Consider the following 21,396-nt stretch of genomic DNA (forward strand, 5'->3'; position numbering starts at 1 on the left):
TGCATGTAGCAGCAAGACGACGGAAACAAGGTGCTCATTTTTTCATTTTTGGGTAGTAATTATAGTAAGGGCCTCGATAATTATAATATGATAACAAAAAATGTTCTGCAAGTTGTGAGATCTGCTGAGAGCCAAATATTTATGCAATAAATTTGTTTCATGGAGTCCAACTCTAGTGATATATGTATACACACACACACACACACACACACACACACACACACACACACAATGGTACACAGTAAATCTAACTGACTTTAGTTTATTATTAAGAAAAGCTATTTTCTCTCATTTTCATTAGGTGTCAGATTTAGCCAATCAGAACTGTCTCTATCCCCAAGGTTGGTCCTGATACGCTGACCCCAGTAGGTTTGCCTTGATTGACTGGTGCAGACTGGTTGGCCCTGATAGGCTGGCCCTGATTGGATGGCTCCATTTGCCCGGCTCTGACAAGCTTGTTCCAGTAGGCGTGCTCTGATTGACTGGTCCAGATAGGCTTGGTCTGATTGGCAGCTTGCACCACAGGGGGTCTTAAAAGTTAAACTGCCTTGCATCCTTGATAACATTAAATTTTAAATATGTCTAAGAAATGGCTGAAATTATCGCACCATTTTTACATCACACTCAATTATAGATTGTGTTTATTGTGTTTAAGTCCTGTGAACACAGTCGTGGTGAATTCAACAGGCTCACTCATAAATTCTCACCCACAAAACCTGATGCTGATGCAAAGCCTGCATTAATCACAATCCATCAACATTAGCTTATTGTAGACACTGTAACTGTGATAAGGAGCAATATGTGATTAATTATGCACCACCACATCTCCCTTAATGCAGACTCGAACCGCTCGGCAAGAAAAAAGAAAGAAAGAAAGAAAAAAAAAACTCTGTTTCCACTCTGATAGCATGCTTTCCAGACAGACAAAAAGATTCGACCACAGATTGACTGTTTATTATGACACCCATTCAATCCACAGCCCATAAGATGGAAAAGAGTGCGCTTTAAAGATATCATCACGACAAATAATACACCAAATGTGATGTGATTTTATCGTTGCCGAGACAAAATTGGGTTGTTCCAAACCAGACGACGACAGAATACATCCAGAATGAGGTCCGAGAGCTCTCAAGGCCATGTGAACATCTGACTGTGAGGAGCAGTGAGGATTACACCGCGTATAGGAACATAAACTCAATAAATAACAGTAAAACAAAACAGGGCCCCATCTCTAAGAGGTGACCTTTGACCCCCGGGGCTGAAAGTGCAATAAATGCAAGGACGCTTAAATTCTCCCAGTTGAATTATTATGAAGTATATATTGTATTATAATGAAGTATAATTACTGTGGTACTGTATTTAACGCAGGAAAAATCCAATATTTATAATTAATATGATTTTCAACAGCATACAAATTTTATTTTATAATAAAATTAAAACTACCTGCTGATAGTGGGGCTAGTGGGATTTAGCAAGGAACCCTTCCTATATCTCTGTGTAAAGAGACCAATGCAGCGGCGCTTTATTCCTTTGGTCTGTCCAGCTCTGTCCCCTAATACCACCGTCAACGCCATTGAACTCATCATCTCGTAGCTGTCTAACTAGCCGAGCCTCTGCTGTAAATCAGAGCAACTGCACTGTATAGTTGCATTGCATTCTGGGACTGGGGAGTGTTTGTTGTCTCCCATACTTCTATGCTGGATTTCTCATTAATACGACTTTGAATATCGCTGGAAAATAGTGAGTGAGAAAAACAAAAGAGCAACAGAAAGAGCTCATTCTTTTAGGAGCTAACGGCAAAACCTGATCGTTATCCCTTTTGTTTGAGATTGTGGATTTTTTTTTTCTCCGATTAACCTTTTACATTTCATTTTTTTCGCCTATTAATTATCTCCACTGTAACTGTGCTAGCAATAACAATGTTCCCCTGTGACACCAGTGCAACACAAGACCGCTAACTTCTCGCAGGAATACCGAAAATACAGCACCAGCCAACAAATTAGCACCAGAAGCTAAGCTAAGCACATCACAAATATATTAATATAAACATTTAATGTGTTTCAGGGTGGACCTCTCCTTTACGTCTTTCTTTCACCTCATACATTTGAAGAAAAAGCTCTATTTTCTCTTCACTCCATTTTCAAACACTACATTTCTCTGTGATCATATGTCTGTAGTCATACAGTGACTTTTTAGCATTTTGCTTCAAGAAGTCACTCTGAATTCTTAACAAATCTAAACTTTAACAGATGTGACAGCAAGAACGAGACCATCGCTGTAATCTATCTGCTGCTGTGTACACTGTGTTTATCAACAGCTAGTTCTTAGCATTCAGCTAGTTTGTAGTGTATTGTTACTAGCATGCTAGTTAATATTTGAGAGCTTAGGGATAAAGCTGTTAGTTAGCCTTGGTGAAAGAGGCATGAATTTACTATGAGTAGCTAAAATCAGTGTGTGATTTGAAACTGAGGCAGACAGGTTTATACTTTTCTACTTCAGCTTCAGCAAAAAAAAAATGAAGCTGTAGCACAAATTTTACCCCAGAATTCATTTCGATGAGTAATTGTACTTTTAATTAAGGAAAGAATTTGGCCAAGTCGGCTTCTCTAAACGATCTCTCCTGCGTGCCACGGTGAATTAATCAGATTTAATCCTCTGTCAGAATCTTTGTTTTGCATATTTGACCTAATATAGGGTAGGATCAAGAAAGAAGTCCTGAGTAATGTTTCATTCTCATAAACACACTCGTTTCTCATGTATGTCAGAGGTTATCGTATTATACACAGCCTGAACCTTTCATTACAGTGACAAAATCCCCCAGCGAGTCCTGTCTCTTTTTCCTCCCCATGTGCCTCTCTCCCCCCTTACTCTCTCTCTCTCTCTCTCTCTCTTTCAGCTCATTGACATGCCTGAATGGCAACAGTTTGAGACGGCACAGAGGGAAAAAAAACTGCAGCTTGCAACTTGTGTGCGGTATTTTCATAAACTCAGCAGTGACCGTATTATTCTTTAAACATCCCCAGCTGTTCCCTGCTCACAGATATGGTGACTCATAAAGGTGGTCTTTTATTATTGCTCCCGGTGTGTGTGTATGTGTGTGTGTGTGCATCTTGGAATGAAGGGTGAATGCTTTCTGCGGGTTGCAGTATATCCCATTGCAGGGGAACACATGTGCAGCGGTATAATAGGATTAAATGCAATTCGACTCCTGTAAAGCTTCGTTGGCACATTCTCACTCCCTCGCTCTGCCTTGACTGACTTTCACTCGTACACTGCACCTGTGGTTGCGCTCACACACACTGATTTTTATGAGGATCAGTTTCCGAAAAAACCTGTAACGCCCTCATTAATTGCTTCTGTACGGTGACCTGATGTTCAACTCACCAATCTGATCCATCAGCAGAACTGCAGGACCTTTCAATCCGAAAGGCTAACACACGCACATTTCTTGTGTCTCACCTTTTTAAGATGGCCCGTACGCGTCCCCACGAACACCACCGTATGATCTCCGTAGGTGTACGCAGCCACTGAGGCCATGCCGTCTGTCCGCTCGTCGTACAGCGGCGCACCCTCGATGACCCGCAGCCCTCCGAGAGGCTGGTTCAGGACCAGGCCGCAAAAATCATCACCGATCTGCTTTGGCTGGAGAGGAGAAATAAGAGCAGTCAGAGTTACAGTTGGTAAAACAGGACATAAGCAGGCAGTTATACTACACCGCTGTTGAATTCTCGAATATGATTTTCTATAACAGCAGCTCTGACAGTAATCTCAACTATAATTTAAATCACAGGTTTATATTAACACGCTCATTCGAATACGTTATCATTTCTATAGTAACAACTTAAACAAAGACTTGTATGATGGATGCTCTGCTTAAATGGATTAAAAGCTCTGTTGTTATTTAACAACTAAACACAGATAATCATTCAAGGCAAAGGTTTCTGTAACGTGACGTTTATTTAACATTTATGGAAGGAGTCTCCAGTGTCAGGATTTTGCACCTTTGGACATTTTTTTTTTTATCTTATTACCTTCAAAAGAAGCCAGTGAGGAAATGACTGTTTATAGCTTCTATAACATAAAAGATAACAGATAACTAACTTGTTTCATGGACGTTCTTTAATAAAGAAAAAATTGTATTTGCTGTGGTATAAAAGGAGAAACACTTCAGGGTGGTAATGTCGTTGATTATTTTCCTATAACAGCACGTCCTGTGATGTTTTATTCCTTTCTTAGCAACACAGTTCTCAGATTGGTGCATTTCGTTTTCTTGTGTAAATGACATGTATATACAATTAGGCATTTAACTGTAATTCTTCTGAGCAAAAGTAATTGTTACAATTACAAGATGAAGCAAATTACTAGCAGCCCGAGTAGAAAATAATAATTCATCTGCCCTCAGGTTGTTATCATGGCCTGTCCTCCAAGCTGAACCCTTATGTTCTATTCAGGAAAGGATTAGTCATTAATCATTTTTACTAAAAGGAAGGAAATACTAAAAATACTAAACAAAAAAAAATCCATTTCCCCATGTGGACCTTTATGTGCTTGGCTCAAATTAATTAATTACAGCAAAAAAAATGAAAAAAAAAAGACATTTATATTACTGAGATATGAGCTCAAGTAACTGTGTTCTGAGAGTGACAAGGTGATTTTACTTGCTGTCACTTCTCCTCATGTCTTATTTATACTCTCACCTACACAAAACCAACACCCACACACCCCTACTCATACATACGCCATCAAAATGAGCAAATATTGTTTACCAATAACAGAGATGAAACCATGATAAACTGAGCAAAATAAATGTTATGCTTATTGCAACAAAATGAAAATGGGGTGAGTCGTGGCCAGTAGGACTTCCTTCGCTAAGTAGTGAACACAACCATGGCTGTAACTAGCGATGAGGACACAGAGGTCTGGATTTTAGAAGGTTTGGGGGGGTTTTTGCATCTGTAGATGTAAAATTCAATATGGGAACGGCAATATGGTGCCAGGAGGTCGCCACAGGAGGTGTGCCTATTATGTTTAGCTCTCATGAGATGCTACGCTTCTTGTAGAGAGGTAAGCAATGCTAAGCTGACATAGAAATGTAAGTGTTTATGGCGCCAAATGTGGACCTTGCTAATATTTTGATCCTGGTTATGGCCCTGAACACAGCATGATGGTTAAGCAATAGATACAGAAATGGGGTGAGAGGAGAGAAGCTCTGTCAGTAAGAGGCACTGAAGTGAGCGCTTTGGGATTATACACATCGCTGGATGACACACACACACACACACACACACACACACCCAACAGACATGACATCATCCAGCTCTGTGCCTCACTCTGCGTGAGGATTTCATCACTCTGGATGTGGCCTTTCTGGTGAAAAAAAAAACTTGGGTTCATCTAAAGCCGCTGTCTGTAATAGGCTCCGGCTGTGACATGGAGGAACGACACGAGCAGTTCGGGAAGACTTATTTGAAAATCAATTGCGTTAGCGAACATCTGCAGGATGGGCTAATGATGATGTCATCGAGCGCCGACCCACTCCCGAGCTGCTCCGGTGAACTATCGACTCCCTTCGTACGTTTAAGCCTCCCTCGGCTCTCTCCATCTCTTTCTGTCCTATCCGCCAAGGTCTTGTATCTCACATAAACACACTTACGTTTGTCTTACTATCCGTGTGAGGACCTTCCGCTGACATAACTACGTATTTAATGCTATACCTACACCTAAATCTAACCCTAACCTTAACCTCAGGAACCAAAATTAAACCTTTTGGCTCTTTTAGGTTTTTAAATAAAAGCTGCAGTTTTTTAAGCAGTTTTTCCTCATGGCTACCAGGCAAATGTCCCCATAAGGACAAAACTGTCAGATATCTTTCCTTACGGGGAAAATTGGCTCGTCCCAATGAGGGAAACCTTTTTTTTTTAAGGTACAAAACCTGCAGCTTGTTTTTGGTGGAGACCAACAAGACAAATGTCCCCATGTCAAAACAGTCAGCTATTCCTGTCTTTCTGGGGACATTTGGCTAGTCCCCACCAGGAAAACTGCTTCTTCACAGAAACTGGAGCTTTTATTTAAAAAAAAAAAAAAAAAAAAAATCCACAAGCACCAAATGGTTTACGTGTTTAGGTACGTTTTCAGATCTTAGTGGGGTCCAACAAGACAAATATCCTCACAAGGTCAAAAATGTCAGATATTCCTAACTTTTGCAGTGACAACTGGCTGGTCCCCACAAAATTAACTACTTAAAAAACTGCTTGTATTTAAAAACCTAAAAGAGCCAAAACGATTGTGTGTGTGCATGTGTGTGTTTATATCTACCTTAGTGAGGACCAACAAGACAAATGTCTGCACAAGGTCAAAAATGTTACTTATTCATATCTTATGTGGACCAGCCAGATTTTTTAAAAACAAATCTGCATCTTCTATTTAAAAACTTAGAAGAAGCAAAGTTTTTTTTTCTGTTTTGTTTGTGTTGGCATGTTTTTATATCTTAATGGGGACCAGCATGACGAATGTCCCCAATAGGTCAAAACTGGCAGACAGTCCCATCTTTCTGGGAACAACTGACTGGTTCCCATGAGGAAAACTACTTTTAAACTAAAACAGAGTGTGTGTGTGTCTGTGTGTGGGTGTGTGTGTTTGTGTGTGTGCCTATTGTTTTTATATCTTAGTGGGGTGCAACATGAAAAATTTCCTCAAGGTCAAAAGGATATTCATATCCTTTTGGGGTCCCCATTTAGATAGAGAAACATATGCACACATGCGCACACACACACACACACGCGCACACACACACACACACACACACACACACACACACACACACAGCTAAGTACTGAGGTCAGCCTGCCCTCCTGATGACATCACCTCCTCTAATACACTAATAACCTGCCAGCGTTTTATCCCCAGGTGTTTTATTTAAAGCCCTACTCCCTCGATTCAGTTCGATAATTCACAGGCTATGATTTCGATTATCTATTACACTCATCCTTGAAGGTGACACAGCACTTTTTTCTACAGTAGCTTCTCATTTCTTTTTCTTTCTCTTTCTCTAAAATGAAGGTTTGTGGTTAGGATTGGTGTAACTGGACCAGATCCTGGATCAGTAGAAATGGTAACAAACTCTGGCCTCGGTTGCTGCCTTCGTTCTTTGTTCCAGTGGCCATCTTGGGGATCGTAGGGTGTGTCAGAGGGCTGAGTGTGTGTGAATGTGTGTGTGTGTGTGTGTGTGTTTGCAGGGAGGGGCATGCTTACAGGAGCGCCTTGTTTTTTTCCGAATGCTTATGAAGAATAAATGCAGTAAACGAGGCGAGGCCAGGCGGTTGGCACGCACAGCCTCATTATGAGGTGCAGGGTCGGTGCCGCGCATCCAAACGGCCTAATAATACCCTAATAATATGTGCATCAGTCATGGGGAACCCTGGAGCTACCTCATAAAAACAAGCACAGCCACTCCTCCATAGAGGAAGCAGGTCATCGTGCTCGCTCTCTCACTTGCTCTCTCACGCTCTCTCTCGTCCATCTGTTCAGCTCGGCCTTGGAGGTGTTGTGCCATTGTTCTCCACACAGTATACCGAGCTGAACAAATCATTGTCTCGATCACAATAACAAGCTCTTTGCAGAAAATTTCCCATGACCTGGTTCCAGATTTTGGCTCTATATGAGTGTAATATGATGCTGAATGGAAGGAGAAACGCTCGGGGTGGGAGATGTGACAAAACTACCACGACAGCATGTCTGCAGATATACTCATATTAAATTTTATACTTTTACATGCTACAACGCTACTTCCAATGTAACTAAAGTCTTATTTTTGCAGTATAAAATTTTGATGACTGTGTCTACTGTGTGTGTGTGTGTGTGTGTGTGTGTGTGTGTGTGGGTGTGTGGGTGTGTAGTTTCACACGTTCTCCACATTTCTGTATACGTTTCCTCTGGGTTCCGCAGTTTCCTCCAACCTCCCAAAAATAATGCGCAGTTAGACGAATGAGCTAATCTAAATTGCCCCTAGGTGTAAAAGTGTGTGAACATGATGCCCTGCAATGGACCGATGTACCGTCCTGAGTGTATTCCCACCTCACGCACAGTGTTCTCGGGACAGGCTCCAGATCTACTGGGACCCAGACCAGGATAAAGCACTTACTGGACATGAATGAATGACTGAATTAATGCAATAATGTGCATTTACAATATCAAAAAGCAGCCATTTGTGGCAATTGAACATGAAAAAATAAGTGCAAAACTATTAACACCTATTACTCAATATGCAAATAGGCTACTGAACAATAACTAAAGTGCTATAGCAAAAACTGGGCTAATGAATACAGTAAAATCACGTCAAATCCACAGCAAATGTATTAAACATTAATATGTTCTATAACAAACTATTACAAATAATTTATAGTTCAAAGCCTCTGACTGAAAAAAACTGAGGTACACTGATTTATTATATACTTACTTATATAGAGTGTACATAATGGTTCATATGCAAAAAGGGCTTTCAAAACAAAAAAAAAAAAAAACACTGGGACATAGTATGCAGTGATCTTAGGAATTGCTAGAGGGAACTATTGTAACTAGAAAGAAGTATTTAGCCTTGGTTTAATACGTGGCTTTGCCTCATATGAGTGAATTAAAATAATAATTAAAAAAAACTTAATTCATATTTAGGACAATTTAATACTTACGGCCAATAGTTTGATAACTAAAATGTAATTTCAACAGGCACTGGGTATCCCGGATGACAAAAAAAAAAAACAGGAAGGAAGGAAGGAAGGAAAAAAACCCAGAAGAAATAAATATACAAATAAACCAAAAGGACTCTGCATGGAAAAAGAGGAGATGCTAAAACCGTAATGCTAAGACCGTACCATGTTAATACCATATTGTAATGCCACCCAGCCATAAATACTGGTGCTTTCTAAACTGTGAGTTTGGAAAACATATTAGAACTGAGGTTTATGTGAGCAGCTGTTTGCAATATTGCTCAATGAAGTAATATTAAATTTCTCTGAGAAGTCGAGTATAACCAAAGCCAAAATTGCGAGGTCACATCATGTCGTGCCTTTATATTTACTGAAAAGCTTCATGCTGAATGGGATTTGTAGACAGTTAGATGTGGAAGGAATCCAAAGGCAAGCCTCAAGGCAAATAAATAATATAAAGTCATAACCACAGCTGTTATTCATCTTTTTTTCTCTGGCAATTATATGAGGGAAAAAATATTTACACTTTTCATATCAGCAATGCTCTTTAGAGCTCCTCAGAGGTGTTTATGTGATGGAGATACCCTCGAATCAAATGGTTCAAATGTCATACCACGTGTGACGTTAGGTATCGCTTTGGCCTAGAAGATAAACTCGGCTTCCTGGCTGTTTACCTTCGACGGATTTTCATCACGGATTGATTACATCAGATTAAGCCATGTAATGGTGGTCTCTTGTACACACACACACACACACACACACACACAACCGATCGGCCTGCCTGCATCAGATCATAATAAGGTCACTGAGTATCAAATCCACAAATTGACCTTTCCCAAAAACAACCAAAGAATCAGGCTAAGCAAATTATTGATGGAGTATTGATTAAACAGAGCAGAGTGATACTGAGGCACGCTGTAAGCCAGACAAAAATCTACCATTAAAGGAAGATTATAAATAGAATCAAGGCAATGTACACCAACGCACCAAACTTATAACCAGGGCTGTCAGAACTGCATGTAAAAAAAAAAAAAAAAAAAAACAGCCCAAGCAGTAATAAAAAAAACGCAATTTTCCTGAATAGTGAGAAAATGGTCTAGTATTATTATATATTTTGTCATAAACAAACAATATCTATGTGAATGAATGGGTAGAAAAATAACCCTTACCAGCTACTGCTGGGCGATATGACAAAAAATATATAACAATACTTGAAGACAATATCTACGATACACGATACATATCAGGATACATATATTTGCTAACAAACTGCCAGAAAACAACAGTGTTGCATTTAGAAATTATTTATTATTATTTTTATTAGTATTATTATTATTATTATTATTATTATTGTAAGTTCAACTATATTTGTCTTCAAAACTTTGAAAAAATGAAAAATAAAATTCTGTAAAAATTTTTTACAATTTTAAAGATTCAAAACAGTTCAAAATTTCTTACAAGATATCACAATACCTGCGATATTTCACAAAAGTACATTGTGACATAATTCATCACAATATCAATATTTTATCGTCACATTGCCGATCCCTGGACCAGCAGTTCAAAAGTAGCCCAATTCTGCAGAAAAAAACTACACATCTACACTTTCAGAAATAAAGGGACCAAAGTGTACTTTTCAAGTGTACCTTTTGTATATATCTTATAACTGGGAAGGTGCATATAGTGTACCTATGATTAGCTTTTATAGTTTTACAGGTACATCAGTGGTCTTTAAGTTCCTATCAAGTACTTTTAGTATTAACTATTTTAATACGGATGATATCCCATTGATGCTAACACCCCAGTGACCAAGAAAAGTACAGTTTGGTACCTTTATTTCTGAGAGCGTGGCAACACTGGCTATAAACAAGAACTGAGTGAATCAGCTCCACTAACACAAATCATAACTAACCATTATAAAATAAAAATAAAAAAAAACAAGTTAGCATTAAGCCAATCCTGTTAGGATTAAATTAAGCTATCAGCTACAAATAACTAGTGCAGTCAAAATGTTTTTTTTTCCAGCAAGATTATACCATTTTGACTGAAAGAAGTAGAGACAATATTGGGTCGTACTATCTGCCAATATTAATACATACAGTCAACACCCATCTTGTGACATTAGTGCTATATGGTTTTATCTGGGTTAAGATAAAGGGTTAGGGTTAATTTTATAATACTAAGATCACAATATGTTCAAATATACATGTGTCACAACTATTTTTAAAACATGACAGAAACTGGGTATTCAGGCATTTCAGTTTTCTACAAGAATTACTCAAACAGGCAAATAAAATCGATGTTGCCTCCATTTTAAGTAACATATTCTTGAACAGGTAATAACAAGGTTTTTAATGATTTGATACCTAATGAAATAAAATAATTTTACATCATAATTTACATGTCTGCACTTGTCAAATTAAATAACGGAAGGAGAAAAAGCACTCACCGTGTTGATGCAGGGAAGCTCCTTATTGAGCAGCCAAGGCAAAGACAGCCGTCCCTCTCCACGGTAGCAAGACTTGATCCTCTCACGCATGGCCAGGTTGATCTGATGAAGGGTGAACAGACACAGCACAGTCTCACGGGGCGGATTTGCCCGGTTCTTCTGGCCTTGTGAGAACACCACAAAGAGCACATCCTCATCCTCGGACAGTCCCAGAGCTTGAGCAAGTGCCTTGCCTGGACGGTGCTTGTACGCGGCCTGGACCAGGCGGTATTCCACACCATCCTTGGTGCAGCCGAGTGGGAACTCAACGTAAGAGTAGAACTCTGTGTCATTGGAGCACATGCGGACAATCTTGGAGGTGAAGAACTTCTCACCAGTGGCGTCCATTTGTGTGAGCTGTGTGTCTAGCTGCAGAGTGAGGAAGTAGATGTAGGTGCGACTGGCAAAGCCGTATACATAGTAGATGTCAAAGGCAGGATAGAGAGACAGTGTGTCTGATGGAATCTTGATCTGTGACGAGACAAACTCATCCTGGTACACCAAGCTGAACATGCTTGCACTCTCCTCATCCTCTACGAGTTTGCGGCTGGACAACGTTGGAAAGTATTCAGACTTGCCGTCAATGGCAGCACCAATGAACAAGCGGCCATCTCCCTTCTTTCTCTTCTTCTTTGGATCATCATCGTCATCGCCCACTACCACGCCAGCCATGCCATCCGCCTCCCGAGCTCCTGAAAGGTAGTGTTCCTTGCGCAAGTGAGGCTCACCCAGTTTGAACAAGTCACCCAGCCGCAAGAACTGGCACACTCCCTGCCAGATGGTGCCACAGGCTACCAGCCGGTTGCTAGCATAGTCTATCAGCAGGAGCTTGTTGATGTTATCGGAAAGTTCCAGCTTGTGGGCGCATGCCCGGACACTGGGTGGTGGGTAGCACTTGGCGTTGTCCTCTATCGGACCAGTCTGGTGTGAGCGGAGCTCGGTCAGGTTTTCAGAGAGCTTGTATATGCGATTGACGGCTCCCAGAAACACTTCACCTGTCTTGCGGTGGACGGTCAAATGCGTCAAGCTCGTCTCCTTCACCCGGAAGGTGCTTATTTCCGGAGGTTGCTCTGTGGGGGTCATCGGGAAAGGGGCAACCATCCCAATGACAAATGCAGTGAAATATGTCAGCAGCCACAACAGCATCATGGTTTCAAAGCTTTCTTCTGAAGAGGAGGGATGAGACAGAGCTCCCTCCCTCAAACTTTTCACAGATTTTCTTTTTGTAGCGGTTTCAGTAGTTCATGTCTAAAGTAGGAGACAAAAAGAGAGATGGTTGGGTTAGTTTCAAAATGGATTATGAGGAAAAAAGCACTGGCTTATCTTTAAAAGTTTAATTACATTTAGCTAAGGAAGGGAACATTTTATAACCCTGTGTTCAGATTTTCCAGCACTTTTGCAGGAGCCTCACTCAATCTGTTTTTCCTGCGGCCCATTTTGGAGGCAATAATGTCTTGGAGTGGACAGCTGGGTTTAGGGTAAGGGGGCCGTGGAGGGGGTGGGAGTATTGATCGACTGGCTTCTGTTGATGCCAAGCCTCGTCACTCCCACTCCTCTAACTCAATGGATTGCTAATAAACCTTTACAGGCATCGCTACCACTAATCCACAGCACATTTGTTAATTAGGCTGCAACACTTGACCAGTCATATGGGAACACGATGACAAGGGCCAGGACAAACAGACAGAAAGGAAGGGAGAGTTCAAACCATGCAATCACTGGATATTTATATGGTATATTTTTTTTTAACAGCTTGGGATCTTTAACATAAGCGGCCTGTAGATCAAACGCCTTGCTTTTCAGCTCCATCACCACTCCCCTGAGTGCACAGTGGCAGGAATGAAAGTGCTCCTTCCGGCTCTGCCTTTCTTCACCTCGCCCTTTCACTCACTTGCTCTTTGTTTCTCACACTCTGTCCCTCACTCACTCCCTCTTTGTCCATCTTTCTCATCTTTTTTCCTTCCGTCTCTCACCATCTTTGTCTTGGTTGTTTTCTCTCTCTCTCTCAGTAGGGAGGGTTAGGGAGGGTCAAGCTAAGCTCACACAGGAAGAATGAGCCTTTACTCAGACCTCAGATTCAGTGGTTTGAGGTTTCAGAAGGACTTTCCGGCAGCTGGCAGCGCCCCCTGAGCCAGCCTTCAATTTGGGCCAGTGAGACTCAAGTCCAGGCCATTGCCAAGTCATTCGGTTTTAGTTTTAACTTTCCTTCAACGAGGTGATGTAAATCAAAAACGGCACGCTGGCAGCACGACTGAATTCCAGCCCTGCAAGATCCTATCAGAGGCTGCTCTCGGCACGGCTGAGCCTAAATTTGTTTTATCCACCCAGGCTTTATAAATAGTCTGAAGAAAAGAATGCCTGGATTATTCAACTGATCCTATACTCTAACGTGAAGGGGAAGTATGAAAATTGCCCAGGCGCTAATCAGGATAATGTGCCACTGGCCTTTAGAGCACTAATGAACCCTAATTAATCCAAAAACAACACTCTTATGAGCTCACATTCCCGTAATTTAGACTGGCAAATAGTCCAGGAGAAATGATTCAGCACCAGTGCATGGGCAACCACTTTTGGTTTTTCAGAGCTGGAGTTAATTGCCCATTGTAATCCAGTGATGGATTGTAACACGTTTCCTGAGGAGCGCAAGACGCTATTGAGCTGCAATCAAGGTGATTTGATTAGCACAGTGGTGGCACAGGCTGGTGCCAGGGGGAGAACGCCAATCGCCAAAATGTTGCTGCTTCTTTCCCAAGCTGACGGCTGCAGCGACAGGCAGAATTTAATGACTCAAACTTGCATTGTAAAGGTAGGTGTTTGCCTTTCACATCCAAATAAGACTCTATTAGCCCCATTCTGTTTTGTGCATCTAGTTTACATGAAGTTAAAAGTCACTCGCTGGGTGGTGCACATGTTTAATTAAGTCTAAAGAAGTACTGAAAAAGCCCTAATTGCTCAAATATTAAATCATTACACATTTCCAAAGTCTTATTAGAAAAGTTAAATAAATGTGATGAAACCATCTGTAAGAAACCAATGGAAGACTTCACCACATAAGTATTTGCATGAGGTTTTCTTGGCAAATGCCCCCCTCATGCTTTTCAATCCAAAACAAGAAAGGATGTGATACCCTGAAGAGCTCTTTGCGTATCACACCTGGTTTTCTGTGCTAATTTATACCCAGTATATCCTCTCTTCAGTCATCGCTGTACACCACTTATGAAATACCATCTCAATGAGATCAATCAATTGGAGGAAAGAAATGACTGCGGACACTAAAGCCTAGCCCACAAGAACTATGCTACATTAAAAGCCATCACATATTGTCTCACATTGCAGAGCTAGAGTTGCATCTGTAACATTACATAAATGTACCATTGCATTGAAAAATCATGTGAAAAATTGAGGTAAGAAATATTATTTTGGTTCACAAAAGGCTTGAAATCTGCCATATAAATCCATAAAAACAACCAGAAAGAAGTGGGCAAGAAAAAAACCCAAGAGTGAGAAAGAAAGATCATCTAATCAAGGACTCCTAAACACTAGTCTCTTCACACCACTTTTGTAATGAGGGTCAACAGCACTTGATTAGAAAGAAGGAGGGGGAGGGGGAAAAGAAAGAAATTGCTCTTCTTACAGGATTAGCAAGCAAGTCTCGCTTTCACACACTTGTGCACACACACCTATTACAGCACTGAAGCCAAACACCACTTCTACAGAATGAAAAAAATTAGTTGCAGATGTAAATATATGGAAACCTCCCGTGTTTGCAGCTTGGCCATTATCACGGATTTGTATGCTTTCATCAATTCAGTTAGACCAACAGTGTGTCCAACAGTGATGGGCCTCTAATCTCACACGCGATGGCAGATGGAGACCCTGTTTTCCCAAACTCCAAATCTGAATGTGGCCAATTGTCTTCTCATGAGGACAACATGAGGATAACAGGAGGACAACATGCTCAACTCCATCCTCCAGGTGGCAGGTCCTTCGGGTAGCACAAGCCACAGCTGGTATTTGAACCTGAAATCAGCGTAGCACGTAGGGGACTCCTTGGCATGTGTTCAGACGTATCCCTTTATAACCTTAACTGGAAACCCAGCGCTGTTTATTCTCGGCGTGTTGAGTTTGCCGACTCGATCACCCTTGAAGGTAAACTTGCAGTTTCTCCTTTAAATGTCCCTTCCATCAACTACAGTGAGAAAATGGCTATGTTTACATCCAAAGATTTTCAGCAATCGGTATGAATTCATTCTGATTGCAGATCCCTAATGAACTGTTTATATGTATCCTAAAGTGGACACTCTGTAGAAGATCTCCGTTTATATGGACGGTACATGTAAACCAATCCAAAGTTATGTGCAAGGGGGGGGGGGGGCGAGGTTTAGTGTCAACATTACCATAACAATGAAAGGCCTGTGAGTCCGGGCAGCGCATTCAGCTATTTTAATCATGCTGCTTGTGTTGTTAATGAGTTTTAAATTATTTCCATCTCAGCAAAACGTCACAAGTGTGATTTTTTAAATGGACAGCGAGAAAAAGGGTTTACGCCCGCAAACTCTTCTAGTGTTACCAGCATTTAAAAAGCCACTGTTTGGGAATAACACAAGAAGTACAGGTATTATCACCATTTTAATGCATCTTCGCTGAAGTTCTGGTGAATATTAAACACTGAACTTTACTGAGGTCAATTCCTTTCCTGCATCTGCATCAAAATGTTAGTTTGATGCCAATCCAAGCTCACAGTTATTTTAAATACATTTAAATAGATTCATAACAGTGTGCTCTTACTGGAACGCTTTAAAGGAGCACATCACGACCCACACACACACGCACAGTATCTGATACTGAAAGTAATCACACAAGGGTTTACATGGCTATTATTCTTCTATTTAACATTATTAAAATGATACCCTATCATTTGATTAGATATAAATTTCATCCAGCTTCAATCAGTTTATTCTATTCTGATTAAGGAGTACACATGAACGTTTTATACTCTGACTGACCTATCAGTCTGATCATTAACAGATTATTAGGCTTCATGTAAATTTAGATAATGAAGAGTGCAATCTCTACAACAATATGGAAGATATGTTTATACACCTGTAGATGCCACATTGAAATCTGCACAGCCAAGGATGGTGTTTTTTTTTTTTTTAAAAAAAAAAAAACATTGTTTTTGCAGTCCCCTGTCTCCATATCATGATGTCTACATCTCTAAAATTGATGCCACGGCTGACAGACGTACAATTTTCATAAAGCTCTCTTTCGGTATCTGTAGACAGAGATGACGGGGTTGAAAACTACATCTCAGCACTGTTTGCACGGCTCAGGATTGATGGCAACTGGCACAGCACGGAACATTCTCCACATAATCATAATACATCTCTCATGACTATTCCTTTCCATGCAAACACTATCACACATACCAAAAACATTGAAAGGTAAAATAAAATCCTGCTCATTTGACACCGACAAAATTCCCACTAATTGTTATAAACTCTGTCTTTTGGCGATGTAATACTGTTACTATGTTTGGTGAGATACTCATTTTCCAGTACGTTCCACGGCTCAGTTTCGAATGAGTCAAAGCAGGTCAAGGCCTTCATATTGACACAAGTAATGTCAAGTCTGAAATCCACATGTTGTGTAACGCAGATCTGGTGACAAAAGAAACAATAGTCCTGAGCACAGTGAAGTACAAGGGTCACGAGAGGCCAGTGAGGGAAATCACTATGAGCTCTCGGATAGCTTCCTCTTTTCTGTTATCCTAGTGTTGGGTGTCATCCTGCAGGAGGCCGGGGTCAGACTTTCTATTTCACTCTCTCTGTCATTCCTCAAACAAGCAACAGGAACTGAGTGAAATGAAGAGCGCAGCACTGGAAGCCTGTTTCAGTATCTGACGTGTAAATTTGTAAGTTTTATTTACTTCGACCCAATTCAATTCAAGGCTCATTTAACCTCTTATGCTTCTTTATATTTCCAAACCCTCAGGCTTATCATCCAGCAAAACACTGCAACATTCATTGCATTTACTCACTCATGCCATCTCAATAATCACTTTATCCTGGTCAGGGTCATGGTGGATACAGAGTCTATCCCAGGAACACTGGACATGAGATGGACATACCTTCTTGTATAGGATGCCAGTCTATCACAGGGCATCACACCTTCATACCTAAAGGCACTTAAAGGTAATTTAAAGTCTCCAATCCACCTAGCAGCATGTTTTCATTTAGCTTGATAACCTCCAAAGTAGCATTACTATTAGACTCCTCACTATTAGAACATCAAAAAAAAAATACAAAATAATAAAAAAAAAAAAATCACTGAACCTACAGTAGCCCTTATTTGCAGTTTTAATAAATGTGCCAATAAATTATATAATATGTATCCTGATTTTTGCCATATCGGAAGAAAAAAAAAAAAAAAAATTTAGCATTGGTACTTGATTACACTACGGATCACTTGGCAATGGAAAAGACAGAATGACGGATCATGGATTTGTTACCGTATCACATCAGTAGATTCTGTCTCCATTATGATAAACATTATCAAATGAATTGGTATTAAAAAATTATCTGTTCTCGCATTTCTACATGGATGACAGGTCAGATTTTGCCTTTCATCACCAAATGAGTACTAATGATTAGTTACTAATCACGTATAAATAACAATTAATAACCAAAAATACTACTTTTTGGCAAAGCCATTTTCCACTTCATCACAAAGAGCATACAGTCATCTGAAGCCTATGCCATGATCCAGCAAGAAGGTTATGTCTTTACCCTGTCCTTATCACTTTCATCAGCATGTGCTGAGCTCAGTCGAATAACCTTTTCCTGCCATATATTGGGGAACTGAAGAAAAATCCACCTGTCTGCGCCAAAGAAAAACAAAAGATCTCATTAAAGATATCAGCAAGGACTGATCTATCATTCAGTACGGAAGCAGTAAGGCAGAGAGAGAGAGAGAGAGGGTTGGAGAATTATAGAAAGCCAACAGAAGAGAGAGAGAGAGAACCAGACAGCGACAGGGTGACTAAGAGACGAGAGACAGGGCGAGTGAGCAGAGACAGTAGCTATTGTTCAGTGATCACCACCTCCAATGCCTCCACATGTCATCTCCACTCAGAGCTCACTGTCAGGTTGAGGCCATGTTTGATCCCACCATGGAAAACTGACAAAAGCAAGAGACAGGACTGTAGACTGCCATTTCGACTTACAGTCCTGGAATAACCTGGAGGCCCCAGAGAGACGAGACATCACCTAGAGGTCTAAATGATGCAAAGCTGAATGACCTCGGCATGAACATCAGCCCGAATCAGTGAGGTCACACCACTATTAACATCTTGCTCTGACCCGGTCAGCGTGCTGAATCAAGAGAGGACCATCTGTCTCCGAGTAGACACTACCGAAGACATGATTCATCCACCATCTACTAATGATTTAATCACTCATTCTTCATCAATCAAGCTGCTGCCGAGCAGACTTTGTGGGATTTTTTTTGCATAATGACCACATTTTCAGGAAGTTCACAAAAGCTATGAATAGTTACAAGTTACTGCATGTCCTTAAAATGGTAATTAAAGATGGAAGTTAATTCATCCATTAAAGCAGAACCACAAAATGGTGATACTAAACCGTGAATAAATGTTCATCTCCATAAAAGGCGAAGTTGTGCCGTGGATTTGTGGTTGTTACATTTTACTGTATGAAGTAGCTTTCTATTTTGGTTGAAGAGATCATATTGTTGCCATGTAATTTACTGGACATGGAGGGGCACGCTGCGCTGAGTTCACTTGAGTGCCATCCACTTATGCTTCTGTGTGGTCCAAAGCAAGTGGATTCTCATAATATAGCCAGATGTAATAAAGGGTTACAGTGCTGTACATTTAGTCGTGTGCAGTTTAACCCTGATATTCGAAATGTAAAAGATGAAAGCTACAGCTCAGAAAAAGATTGTAAACTGTACATTTCATGGTACAAACCAATACAGTAATACCTATTTGAAATGTAAAATATTACATAAGACACAAATAAATGGAGCGGATTAAAAACTACTCTACAGTCAGTGGGGTGGTATCCTCTAGGATACATCTTCTGTACCTTTAGTGTAACTTTAAAATGCATTTAAGGAACATAATTGGATCATAAGGACCACAGATTTACCTTTGACGTGTTTTTTACAACAGAAAAAAAAACCTTGCTTCTGGCAACTGATAAACATTACAGGTCCACTTTACTTATTCAACTTTTCCAAACTATCCTTTTATTAGTAAACTAGGCATGCTTTAATATACCTAATTCACAATTCCAGAAATATACAGGATCCAAAAAATACTGTCTTTTAGTAAAGTTGCATGTAAATGTTTTCTTTGCACATATATGCGTTTACTGATAAATCACCTATAAATTACCGAGCACGTTCATGGCACAGATGATTTGCATTTAATAACGCCCATAAAATTCCATAAAAGTCAAAGCTTACAGAGCTAAAAACGACAAAATGATGACTAAATGGTGAGCGCAATGTTTGCTAAATCATCCAGTAATGCAGCTCAGCCACTGCAGCCTGTCGCCTAACAAACACACACCAACTTCTTTCATAAGGCACCATTACATTTGTCTTAATTGAATGGCTAGTGTTATTGTCTTTATTCATGGATTTGCTTTAGATTACTTTTGTTTAAGTCATTAGTATGAAATGTTTCACAAAATTATCATTAAATTAATTTGTGCAATTGAAATAAACAAGCATTTTAAACTTGACAGCATAATATGTATAAAAAAAATTGTGTAACTAATCACCATTTAACTAATTATATTTGAAGTCAGTCACAGGATGCAAATATTTTTATGAATTAAGTGGATTTTCCTACACACCACATTACTAGTGTAAACGCTCCTTACATGCATAACTTACGAATGCATTTGTTTGCATCCAGCTGGAATAATGATGCCTTTTGTCCCTTTCTCAATTAAAATTATCATTTGTCCGACAACCACAGCTCAGCTCTGAGTATATTTATAATTTACAATCCTGATCAATTATTAATAACACCATTTATAATACTATTGTCTTTCATAGCCAGTGTTGGACTATTAGCAATGCTAACACAGTGGAAAAAAGACAAAATAAAACTAAAAAGGTTAAGTGTGCTGTTGTGTTTGGCCAAGTTACATTGTATCTGTGCAAAACAGACGCTAACAGTACAATTTTTTTCCATTTTCATTCACAGACGTTCCAAAAGTCATGGGTTTGATTGAGTTAGAACTTGCACTGAAATAATTTACATGGAAATGATAAATGACAAAGTAGTAAAAAGTGAGTTAATCAGCTGCAAGCTACAACACAGGCCATAGCAGCAGAGGAAAACAGACAACAAGAGAGAGATTAGCCTAAACACTGATTTGTTATGAGTCACCCGTTTTATATTACTAGCCATTAAATGTTCACTTTCCTACTTTTTGGGGTGCTCATGGTACCAATTTACACACAGTATTTAGCATATAATGTGCCGTTTGCAATGACAAAAGCATTTTATGTTCAGTATTAGCCTCTGTTTAGCTTTTCTCTGCAATGTTGTCAGATTGGTTTCCCTCCCAGTCCAGTCACCAGATGGGCTGTAGAAATAATTTAGTTGAGATATTTTTTTGTAATTAGTTACAGTTTGAGTTGGTTTATTCAATTGGGTGTTTTTAAAGCATGATTGGAATGGAAACAGTCAATTGGGCAACATAATGTTGGCGCTTGTAGCTACATTAGCACCTATTATAGCCATTTTTTGCCATTAAATTCAGGAAATATAGCATTCTTGACCCTGTGCTACAGTAGTTTTACTACATAAGGAATGCTTTATAGTTTTAGAAAGTTTGGTTTAGATTATGTCCCTTTACCCACGGACTCGTTTACATTGTGCTGTTTTCTGTCACATACAAGTCATAGCTACCTCACTTTTGCTAACAAGATGGTTTTAGTGAAGTGAAAAATTCAATCCCAGACTAAATATTGTGATCCTGCACCAAAACTCGACACCACTCCGCAGTGCCAGGTCTGTGGTTTTCCAGTGAAATATGGACTTCTTTTGAACTTCTGCCTCAGACTCTTATTTTTGCTCATGGCTTGGAGGTTGGCGCTGATCATGAATTAGATTTTTTTTTAATTCCAGATACATATTAAAACACGCTAAAATTAGAGATGGGA

General features: G+C 39.9%; 1 protein-coding gene across 1 annotated transcript in view; it reads right to left on the reverse strand.

The window, feature by feature from the left end:
• Positions 1 to 21,396, reverse strand: part of plxna3 (plexin A3) — a 176,787-nt gene that overhangs the window by 151,242 nt on the left and 4,149 nt on the right. The window contains exons 2-3 of the mRNA XM_026928009.3: positions 11,152 to 12,438; positions 3,460 to 3,642 (exon numbers count right to left, since the gene is read on the reverse strand). Coding sequence (XP_026783810.3) covers positions 3,460 to 3,642; positions 11,152 to 12,339 — 1,371 coding nt within the window. The 5' untranslated portion in view covers positions 12,340 to 12,438. The remainder of the gene's footprint in view (positions 1 to 3,459; positions 3,643 to 11,151; positions 12,439 to 21,396) is intronic.

The sequence above is a fragment of the Pangasianodon hypophthalmus genome, chromosome 8, assembly GCF_027358585.1.
Source record: "Pangasianodon hypophthalmus isolate fPanHyp1 chromosome 8, fPanHyp1.pri, whole genome shotgun sequence".
Lineage (NCBI taxonomy): Eukaryota > Metazoa > Chordata > Actinopteri > Siluriformes > Pangasiidae > Pangasianodon > Pangasianodon hypophthalmus.